This window comes from Arctopsyche grandis, chromosome 4 (assembly GCF_051622035.1).
Source record: "Arctopsyche grandis isolate Sample6627 chromosome 4, ASM5162203v2, whole genome shotgun sequence".
In the NCBI taxonomy this organism is placed as follows: Eukaryota; Metazoa; Arthropoda; class Insecta; order Trichoptera; family Hydropsychidae; genus Arctopsyche; species Arctopsyche grandis.
In genome coordinates this window covers 14,021,494-14,032,765 of record NC_135358.1, presented here as the reverse complement: position 1 = coordinate 14,032,765, position 11,272 = coordinate 14,021,494, and the positions used below count along the sequence as shown (strand labels likewise).

The 11,272-nt window shown below is 32.4% G+C and overlaps 1 protein-coding gene across 1 annotated transcript; it reads left to right on the top strand.

Annotated features, from left to right (window-relative positions):
• The first annotated feature begins 584 nt into the window (after positions 1-584).
• On the top strand, positions 585-3,636 carry LOC143910692 (uncharacterized). The gene is made up of 4 exons (XM_077429277.1): positions 585-986; positions 1,315-1,488; positions 1,632-1,840; positions 1,912-3,636. Exons 1-4 carry the CDS (start codon positions 811-813, stop codon positions 3,162-3,164), a joined length of 1,812 nt encoding a protein of 603 aa, XP_077285403.1. The 5' UTR covers positions 585-810; the 3' UTR covers positions 3,165-3,636.
• The last annotated feature ends 7,636 nt before the right edge of the window (positions 3,637-11,272 follow it).

Sequence of the window (11,272 nt, the reverse complement as noted above, 5' to 3'; positions counted from 1 at the left end):
GTATGTACATATGTTGTGCATTTTTTTGATATATGTATATATATATATATATATGATATAATTTAACGTTTCGGTGATTACATCCCAAATGTGAATCGCTATCAGGATAACCGCTGCTACGAAAATCGCTCGCGCGGATTTCCTGTCGCACCAAAATTTGTAGCACAGAAAACTGTCATAGATCTCTATGAAAAATTGCATAGATCTCGTAAAAAAAAGCATTTGCTGAGCAATATTTGGGCGGTTTTCTGTACGGCAATTTTCCTGTGCGACGAATTTTCGTGCGACAGGAGGTTTTCGTAGCGGCGGTTATCCTGGTAGCGATTTTCATTTGGGATGTAACCCGTTTGCCTAATTGAACATACATAAGTATGAAGTTCATCGTAATAAATCCAAGTAAGATGATTTAATATTTTGAAAACTTGCATAAAATTCAGTAGATAATTCTTCCTTGTATAGATTCGATTGTTAGATTAGTTGAAAAACAATGCGTTATGAATGTAAAAAAAATTCATTTATATGTATATGTATGTATGTATGTACATATATGCGCCTCGCATTGGTTAAAATGTTATCTTATCTGCATACATAGTTGTGCAATTTAATCAATGATGACTTATTTCTCAGGGATCCACCCATATTGTATGGCCCACGTTATCAGTTCTCCACCTACCTGCTATAGAAGTGTCGCATATGTTGGGGATATGGACATAGCTCTGCCACATAAAAATAATTTTGACATTTGTGTTAAAAATGTGATATAAAAAACGTGATACATCACCATACATATAGCCTCTGTAATCTAGCGTTATGAGCTCTCTACTAGATGAAACGCCAGTATACACACTTGGATGTCCCCTGAATTCATTTTTCAAGATATTCGTATACTTCTTTTTACCCCCTCTTTTATCATTCATCATTTACTTAACTTTGATCGCTGCTGATTTGGGTATAGCGTGCTGCTACATCGTTGAGGATAATCCAAGGTAAAACATATGTAATTGTATATTTTATTAACTATATTGAAATATATATTATTGATTTACAGCAAAGTATTAAAACAATTTTGTGAATATTATATTATATCAGACACAAATGAAAATATTGACTTTCTTTCAAATTTAAACAATAAGTAATTTTATGTAGAAATTTTAATTTTCTTGTTTATTTAACGTAAAGAACAACATAAACACAGCGCAAAGGTTCTTGTAGCGTTGTTTGCCAAATTCTTTATGGGCTTGTTTCAAAGCTTTAATTTTCAATTTAACTTGTTTAATTTTATTGTAAAATAAATTCAAATGCGATTTTTTTCAGATGGGCAACTGTAACGATCATATTAATGTTTCTTCCTTCTATTGTTGGATCAATGTTTACACTTGCAACTCCAGAGCGATGGCCTTCGGATGAACCTTTCGATAAGAAAAATATGAGATTTTTGGCTCTCAATTTATGGCACGTATTTGCTTTTCCCTTTGCAGCAATTTATCGGTAAAATTTTTATATACCATTCTTCAAATTTAATAATATTTCTTAAAAAAACTAACGAAATTACAGTATTATATAAAAAAAAAACTTTTAAACTTCTTAAAATTATATTCATTTCGTAGTAACGATTTTAATTTTAATTTTAGATACGCTCATCAAGTATTTTGGTCTATAGAAGCAATTTGTGCTAATTGTGTAAATGACAGTGAAAGAACGGAAAACTCTTTGAGGATTTTAATGAAGCCGAATTCTCTCGAGTTGTATTTTTTCCTTCAGTCATATTTACATTCTGCTCCGCAAATTCTTTTTCAATTTTATCTTCTTTTAAGCACAACGTATGCTAATCTGGAATTAGGTACGTATGCTTCTCAATATATGTAATTTATTCTCACAAATGCAATCGCTTACCGTTTCTTCTCGTTCCAGCATCTCTTCAGATTTTAAGTATCGTGATGTCATTAATGAGAATGGCAACAATCACTATGTTATACCAGCGATTTGAAAGACGCAAAACGTTAGGAATTCATTACCCCTGGGCTTCAAAACAATCGATCCTAATCTCTGGACGTGCATCAAACGTAAATTCTACGATTAGAAGAATATCTGAAATGCTACCATACGAACGTGTGCAAACATTTAGTGTTAGACAATTTTACGCAGAACGAGTTTCGAATAACCCAGACGACGATGAAGTTTTTGAAGAACCCTTATACGTGAATTTACCTAACAATGTCAATAATGAGACTCAAAGGGATGGAGTTTCATCTACACACGCTGATGAAATTCTACCCTATTCTATTAATATAAGAAGCGAAGCAAGCAGTTCCGTCCAAAAATTTTCATCGTCTTCTTCGATATACGAAGAACCAATTGCTTACCAAGATGAAACAAAATTAAAAAGAGTAGTATCGATTGTTGAAAATCCAGATGTTGTGATGCGACGGACTAGTCGCATAGAACAAGTAAAACGGTCATACAAAATAGAAGACATGTCGCAACATATCACACCACCTTCCACTCCAGCACCTAGACCAGGTTCTATGGCATTCATCAAAGGCAAGTTTATGACCAACGCAGAAAGCATCGTAGATAGGATTCCAAAAAGAAGGCATTACGATGATATTGATTTGCCTGTCAGAGTGCGCAGGTCTGCCATTAAAGGTGTCGATCAAGAAGATGGTGTGTCGAAGATGATAGCGTTCGTCGCTTGGTTCCTTTTTATCGGCGCAAGAATGTTGGTTTTGTCTTCTTTCTCTAGCTTTTACATAATGGAATGCTTGTACATTTGTATAGTCCATTACGTTCTCGTCACAAGTTTGCTATTGTGGAACTCTTGGTATGAAAATGTTCACCGGAAGGTTTTTTATCTCTTTCTCGGCTACGTGTACACCTTTTGTCTGATCGAATTCAAGATGAAATTCAAAAAGGTGCGTCTGTGGTACGGCGGATTTTTTTCGGTGATTACAATCGAAAATTTCATATTGACCGCCATATGGTATGCGACTGGGAATTTTAACAATTGGTGGTATACTTATGTTGTTATCGTTATAACTGGAGCTTCGACTTTATCTTACGTTTGTTTCATTATTTATTTTTTAATATTAAAGCCGAAACCTATCACATTATACCCAATGAATTCCTCTTTCAGCGACTTTCTTCAGCGTCCAGCTTCAGCTTAAATCAAATTACTTTTTATCTTTTTTTTTTATTCCAACGGCTATAAATGAAGGAAAGAGTATACTGTTTCCTAGATTATTGGAATTAATTAACTCGTGTCATACTCAGGGAGTGGCCATTGACTGATTAATTGCGATAATTGTTTCCGAGTATTAAAACTGTCTACATTTACGTAATGTTTGTAAATATACATGCATGTATACTTATCTATATAATAAGAATAGTATAACGAGAGATATAATACTGAACTAATATTTATTTAAGGTGCTTATTTGTATATGTACATATGTACGTGTGTACAATGTATTTTGAAGTTATATGTTGTAATGTTTGTATTTTAACAATTTAAAAAGTTATGTCAATGATATATTGGTGTCGTCACATCTTGATTAAAACAATATTATCAAAATCAGTTTCGCTTGTGACGAGATAAAAAAAAAACAGCAAAAATAAACGATTTTTTTATTTTATTATATTCCATCTTATGATTGAAAAATACAATTAGATTATTTCTTGGAACCACCTCGAGGGGAGAAAATTTTAAAAGGATATTGTAAGTGCGCATTTCGGTGAAATAAGAGTCGCGCCACCGAGATACGCCAGGTGTATCCAGCCGTTGGTAGACGTTCCAGATTGAAGTGTTTATTTTGGGATATATCCTAAAGAAGTTATCTCTAAACATTCGATTCAAAGAACAGACACACGTACCCACACAATCCAATCCACATTTCTGAATTTGTATTCAATCATGCACACCTATCGTGGTTCAATATACCCAATTCAAATCATTTAATTTAAAACAACAAATGAATCGAATGAACAGTTCAGTTGTTTTTCAGTTTGGGGCTGAATTTTTTTCTTTATTGTTTGAACTATATAAATGAAAACAGTGGCATTTGAATATGTGCATACATCAAATAATACTTACAGTAATTATTTCACAGTGAAATGTTATTTATAACCTAAAAATGTGCTATATATATATTTTTTTTAATATTAAATCTTCCTAATCCATAGGTCGTGTCAGTGATGGAGTTTCTGAAGCGATTGTAATACATATTCAAATGGAAAGCTCTTTAATAGAGTGAATTGGTAAGAATATCACATAATAATATAATAATATGTATTATATATAAAAAGAGTCGTGACCTATGTGGATATGTGACTATGTGTGTGGCAGACGCGTGGACCCACACCTAATCAGAGCAAAGTATATTAGTTGGGGAGGGGGGGGGGGGGGTGGAACGTCATTTGACGACAGGCATGTGCGACGTTGGGCCGAGTCACGGGTGACACATACACACACACACACACACACACACACACACACACACTTTTTATTACGATTAATATTACGTGCGCCCGCGTGCCTATAAATTATATAAAGTGCCTATAAAGGCCCACGTGCCTTTATTTTACTTCGTGTATCAATTCCTTTCCGAAACCAACCGCTGAAATCAACGGACAAAACAAAAGTTTTATGATAAAATAATTAGTTTGTTTCTGCTTGAAGAAACGGATCTTCGATCAAAGCGTTTTGCCAGTGATGACGTATGGATGTGAAACTTGGACATTGAACGCCAAGATGCTACACCAAGTCCAATGCACTCAAAGGAGTATGGAACGGTGTATGCTCTACATAACGAGGAAAGACTGGATGTGGAATACGTGGGTGAGAAGTATGACAAGGGTAGTGGACATAATGGATAGAGTAAAGAGGTTGAAATGGTAGTGGGCGGGCCACTTGGCTATAAGAATGGACGAAAGGTGGACAAAAGAAGTGCTAGAATGGTACCCGAGAGAATGCAAAAGGGATTTCAGGAAGATTGCAGGGAAGATGGGTAGACGAATTAGGAAAATATGTGAGATGAGATGGATGAGAGTTACGCAAAACAGAAACGAATGGAACCGTGTTGGAGAAGCCTTCATCCAGCAGTGGACGGTGCGCGGCTGTAGATGATGACGTCTTTTATATGTATAGATATATAATATTATATTTATATATGTACATATATAATATTATATTTATATGCAACGCAAACAAAATTGTGTGCCAATTTTCATTCAAATTTAAATTTCAAACTTAATTTACGATTTATAAAACAGAAAACTTACATACATACATCACTTTTTATACGTTTAGTAATTCAGAAAACAATGAATAATTTATTTTGAAAATAAATTATATTTTAGCATAATGTGAATTAAATAAGTTATTCAAATTGTGTTCGCATTTTGAACGTATACACTACATTCTTTACGTTACGTTAGTTTTTACGTTAATTATGCTAGGTTAAAGCAATTTAATTTAAAAAATTCGGGTGTGACCAATCCATGACTTTATCAATGTATTTGAGGAAAATATTGTAAGAAAGTCACAAAACAAAATTCTATATTGAACCGTGCAGACAATTCACACATACCGGCAGCATTGTGAAATACTAATAGTTATGACAGAATTTTCGTTACAAATTGAGAACAAATGTATGGAAACTTACACAAGACAAAAGTTCTACTTTCGGTTGTCAGATTTTGTTCAAATTTTTTTATTACTTAAAATTACTATACACAATAAATATCAAAAAGATTAAAATAATTTAAAAGGCCAAAATAAAATAATGAAATATTGTTTAAAAAAAAAATACTACTTCCGGTTTACAAATTCTGGCCAAAACCTTAGCAGCTCTAAGTTATTACATAAAGAATACAAATATAAATTTTCAGCTTAATACGTTTAAGGATGTGGACAGTATAGTGGCCACAACATTTTTGACCTTTTTAAGAGGAAAAAATCTCACTTCCGGTTTATTAAATTTAGCGATTTCTTTTTTATTTTCATCACATTGATACAAAAATTATACTTGAATTTTTTAGTGAAGAAGACATATGTTTAAGAGGTCGAAAAAAATAGTGGAAGAAAAATCGAACAAGAGTAAACTGCCACTTCCGGTTGACAGATGCTTACCAAATTTTATACATAACTTGGTATTACGCTTAAATTTTTAGGTATGAAATTTGAATTCAATAAACTAAAAGGTTTCTGAGAAAAACATAAAAAAACCTCGATTCTCTAGAATAAAAGTACTACTTCCGGTTCAGATAAAAATATTTAAAAAATATAAGGTTATAAAAATTATTATTTTTATTACATGTAAAAAATTTCAGTCCGATTCAATTAGCGGCTTGGGAGATAATTTAATTCAAAAACTTAAAAAAAGAGGATACCTATAAGGGGAGGTACCATTTCCGGTCAACTTTTCAAAAAAATTACGTCATTTCGATAAGTATTTCAGTAACCGATACTAAGTTTCAGTTCGATACGACTAACGGTGTTCAAAAAATCCCCAAAATACACGGACACACATTTTTTCTAAATCATGAAAACGTGATCACTGATCAGTAATCGATTCTGAGTTCGAATCAGTAAAAAACTCGAGTTCGAATTTTCGCATGAACATAAAACTTCATCTATTACTAAGTACATACATAGATAAAGTAAAAATTATATAATTTTACCAACCAAAAAAAAAATCAAATCAAAATGTGTCTGATATTAAAAAAATGGCTTCTGATTCCTTCGATGCTATAACTAACAGATTCACCAGTGCAAATTTAACTAACTTTTTAGCTTTGTGATGGATCGAAGATTGAAGATAAATCACGCATCAAAGGATACACTCAAAAATGCAGCGTTGCACGCCTAGGTTAAAGTCCAGCTGTGATAGGCGTGTCTTCTTGTTATTGTTAATTTTATTAATTCCTACGATTTTATTATTTCGACAATTTTCTCCAAATATGAGAACCACCGTTATCGATAGATCTCTGTCAAACCTACGTCAAAACAACTTGACAAAGGACCGGTTGCCGTGCCTCTCTGTGTGTTTGCGCCCGAAGTCTTCATGTGATGCGTTTATCACGGGTTAAGAGAGTTGTGAGCCTCTGTTTTTCAATAAAGTATGATCCTATTTCAATTATATGTATGTACACACGAGGTTAAACATTTTCAAAATTAGATTTAAAGTAAAATAATATATCTAAGTAAGAGGTTAAACATTTTCATAATTAGATTTAAAGTAAAATATATAAGTCTGCTATATACATATTTTAATTAGGTATACATTTCAGTAAAATCAATAAACTTCAATGTGCACAATGTGTGTATATGAAAATTTTTAAATACCCTAGTTTTTCCATTTTTAACCGAATATTAAAAACCTAAAGTTATATTCTTTTTTTAACTAACGAAAACAATTTCAAAATCATCAACAGCGGCTGCACCGCTTGCTTGCAACTGTTCTTAAAAAAAGCCCTTTAGTTATTTTTTCACTGTTGATTTTTCACTTTAATTGTTGAACTTCAATCAAAAACATGGTACAATCTGTTGAAATAATACATTAATGGAATTTTACGAACTTTCAATATTTATTCATTCATAAATAGACTGTTGGAATACGTTCCATCATTTTTACGCCAAGTGTTTCTGTAATATCCGGTTCAAATTTATACTAAAATATTCAATATCAATTTATTTATTGATTTTTATTAGTCGCTTTGAAACTCAATCCTTTTAAAATTGAACAACTGCTTTTGCAATTTTACATATAATGAAATTACATATGAATTACACGTATATAATGTACATACATACATATGTGTAATGTACATGTATAATATATGTACATTACACCTGAGCGAAAAACGCACGCTTTTGATTTTCGTTGTTGTATTTACTGGAAAGCCTTCGTACCCAAGTTAATTTAAATGGGTGAATATTATTTTTAAAAAATAGTAAAATATTGAAACTATCATCGAGCTTTTTAAAAAAAAATCTCGAAATTTTTGTCGAGATAAATCGATTGGTTGGAGGCATAGGACATTTTTTAAAATCGATAAATTTTTATTTAACGTTCCCTTGATACGATGAAAGTTTATCACTAAGTTCATTGATGAAAATCCAAAATTCGCGTTTAACGCTCCGGCTTGATGATGTATGTACATATGTATGTATATGTCCGAGAAGAGATTATTATTCATATTACTTAACAAAAGGTATTTTACTGATGAAGTTTGTAAACGCGGCCCCATTATAATTTGCGGTCATGACAATTCTCGTGGAAATAATTTAATAAAGGTTAATTATTTGAATAACCAGAGGCATCCTCTTAATCCAAATATAATATTTTACAATTAATTAGAGTATTTCATTCGCTCCAATAAATTTTCATTTCAAATATAGATACATATATGTACATATATACGTTCGGGACTATTTACAAGACACTACCATGGCCTGGCAATAGTCCCGATTTAAATCCAATCGAAAATTTATGGATGTGTATCAAGTACAGGATAAGGAAGAACAATGTTAATACTCTTAAATCGTTGAAAGAAATAATAGAAAATATATGGTACGAAGACTTCCCAATCGAAAATTTCAAAACTTTAGTAGATTCTATGCCAAACCGAATAAAATAAGTTATAAAATCGAAAGGAGCCGCTACAAAATATTAATTTCTTTTATATAATAATTTCTTTTATATAACCCATGCGATGATGTTTCATCGGGCTATTCACTAGTATAATAATAAAGATGTTCATTAAATTATTTGGAAAGTTTGTGGGGTTAGTGTTTTAATGAAAAGATAGAATATGTACTATTTATTTACATACTTGATACGTTTGAGGTGCGATGAATGGATTCAATTATAGGTTGACTTTTGCTTACTTCCAAGTCATAGTATAATACATATTTTCTAAGATTGAAAAGGCAAGTAGAATATAAGAAGTGATAATCTTCGTCGACACATTTTCCCCGTCTTTATTTTAGTTATTTCCTATCTTTTCGAACGAATACCGAACGAGTAGGGGTTGATTGTTGGATCTTCTATGCTATTCATCCCGCGTAAAATATTTTTCGTCGTCTAACGAATCGTAAGAGTCGTGGAATTTATTCGTATGAATATGTACGTTTATTTACATATGTACATATGTACCTAAACCCATAGCTATATAATATAAAAGTGTGTTTCTCTGTTTGCGTTTGAAAAGTTTATCTGCCAATTTGTAAAAGTTTTCTATTGATAAAACGCTTCTGTTCAATTCAATCGATGTTTTTGCCGTTATATGTATATATATTATTCTAAATTATTTTATCAAAACGGTTTCCGCTCACAATCTATTTATTTATTTTCAATTAAATTAAATTAAATTATTAAACTATATTATTAGTACAATTAATTTATTGTGTATATATGTTACAGTTGAAGTGTATCTTCTAGTTATAATATATTTTGACTAGTTGGAATATATTCCATCTAATCTGACACCACAGTCATAGTTGAAGTGTATTTTCAATTGTAAAATATTTCGACAATAGGTGGTCAGCTGTAGGAATACACCTAGGAAAAACGTACATGTTGTTCCTTCCTCCACCTCTCGACCAATAAAATTTCGTACAGTTGAATTATTCTAGGAATACGAATAGCACGTGCATCACATTTGCAATTTTAAGATAAAATTTTCAAAGCAAATTTGCAAATAGGTAAATGTGAAAGATTTTATCTTTTATAGCGATGTAAAAATGCACTAATCTCGTACTTTTAACTGTTCGCTTGTTACCTGCTTGAATCAGCCAAGGGTTATTTTACTAATTTGTTTTGAATATTGTGACGAGGGAACTGACCATTCTGAACACCAGAACGGATCTTTCACTAAATGTTATTATGTCATAAGTAGGTAAAATCCATTACTCGAAAACAATTATACCATTTTGCTTAGTGTCAATAAAGGCCAAATAATGCTTTTATACTTTTGCTGAAAATGTACATATTATCGTTGTTTTGGTGATTTATTTATTTATTAATAGTAATTATTTAATAATATTGACGTCTTTTCTGTTGAAAGTCCGCTACGCTGAAAATTTCGCCAACATTTCCAACAAGAATTATTTAGAAATCCAATAGAAATCAGGTATAAAAATTGTAGCTAGTACAAACAAACCCTAGATCACTAGGATTTAGAGTTTTGTAAAGGTGTGTTTAGACTCTAATATATCTTGCAACAATATAAAATAAGTCTATTAATGAATATATGTACATAGTTTTCCAAAAAACTAGTTCCATCTTCATTGTTGTTAATATATTATGCTCGCAATCTAAACGCCAAGCCACATTCTAAAATACTCAGGAGTTAGGGATTTCCATCGGGAAACTCTGCTATGTTTATAAATTCAGAAATTCCGTTGTAAACCAGTCTTTATAAAAGTTGACAAATGAATGACACAGGATTACACGATCCATGTTCAATGCATATTTTTTCAATGCTACTTTGTACCTGCTCAAAATACAACGCCTATTGGCGGTTTTCAGGCCCATGGACTTGTTGGCAAAACGCCGACCGTCGTTAGTCAGCATTCAATAGGATATAGATGTTTTTTTTTTTACTATAATTATTTTATTAAATGGGTATAATATGCTTACAAAGTCTTCTTGGTACCAATTTTGATATTCGTTCAGTGGCGAGTTGGATCGAACTACTATGTGCATATGCACATAGTAGATGTGGAGGATTCGTTGCTCCGGGTAGATGCGCAATTCGGATACATTTCAGTTGTTGTGTTGTCGGTGACTGGGGCACAGTGGTAGTCCTTGTTCGTTTCGATCGAGATAAAAAGTCCATCGGCCGTCTGCTGGCCACCGGGCAACACCGGCCGCCATTCATCGAGTCGGCTCCTTCAGCGGCCTCGCTGCAAAAAAGCACTCGTACCACCGAGAAAAGCCTGTTTGTAATTTAAATCGACTCTCGTTTCTCCACTTTGGCGAGTAATGAGCCTCTTCAACCGGCCCACAGCCGCTATCCATCTATATTTTTAGCAGCACTTCTCAAACTCAGCGCTGCCGTATTTTCGTGGGATCGAACCGGGACGGGACGCATGTCTGCTACGTAGTCGACGTGAAGTGATCTTATTAATAAATCAATAAATAAAAATATTCATTTTCAACAACGGTATATATGTATGTACGTATTTATAAATATATACATATTACTAATGGTTTTACCCGGCTTCGCTCGGTATTTGTAATATAAACAGCTTAAATTTATTCGAATCGAA

What these genes read in the sequence shown, in the direction of transcription:
- LOC143910692 (XM_077429277.1), top strand. Translation starts at nt 811, where the DNA reads ATGAGCTCTCTACTAGATGAAACGCCAGTATACACACTTGGATGTCCC. An exon ending in ATCGTTGAGGATAATCCAAG is followed by an intron (nt 987 to 1,314) that starts GTAAAACATATG and finishes GATTTTTTTCAG; the next exon opens with ATGGGCAACTGTAACGATCA. An exon ending in GTATGCTAATCTGGAATTAG is followed by an intron (nt 1,841 to 1,911) that starts GTACGTATGCTT and finishes TTCTCGTTCCAG; the next exon opens with CATCTCTTCAGATTTTAAGT.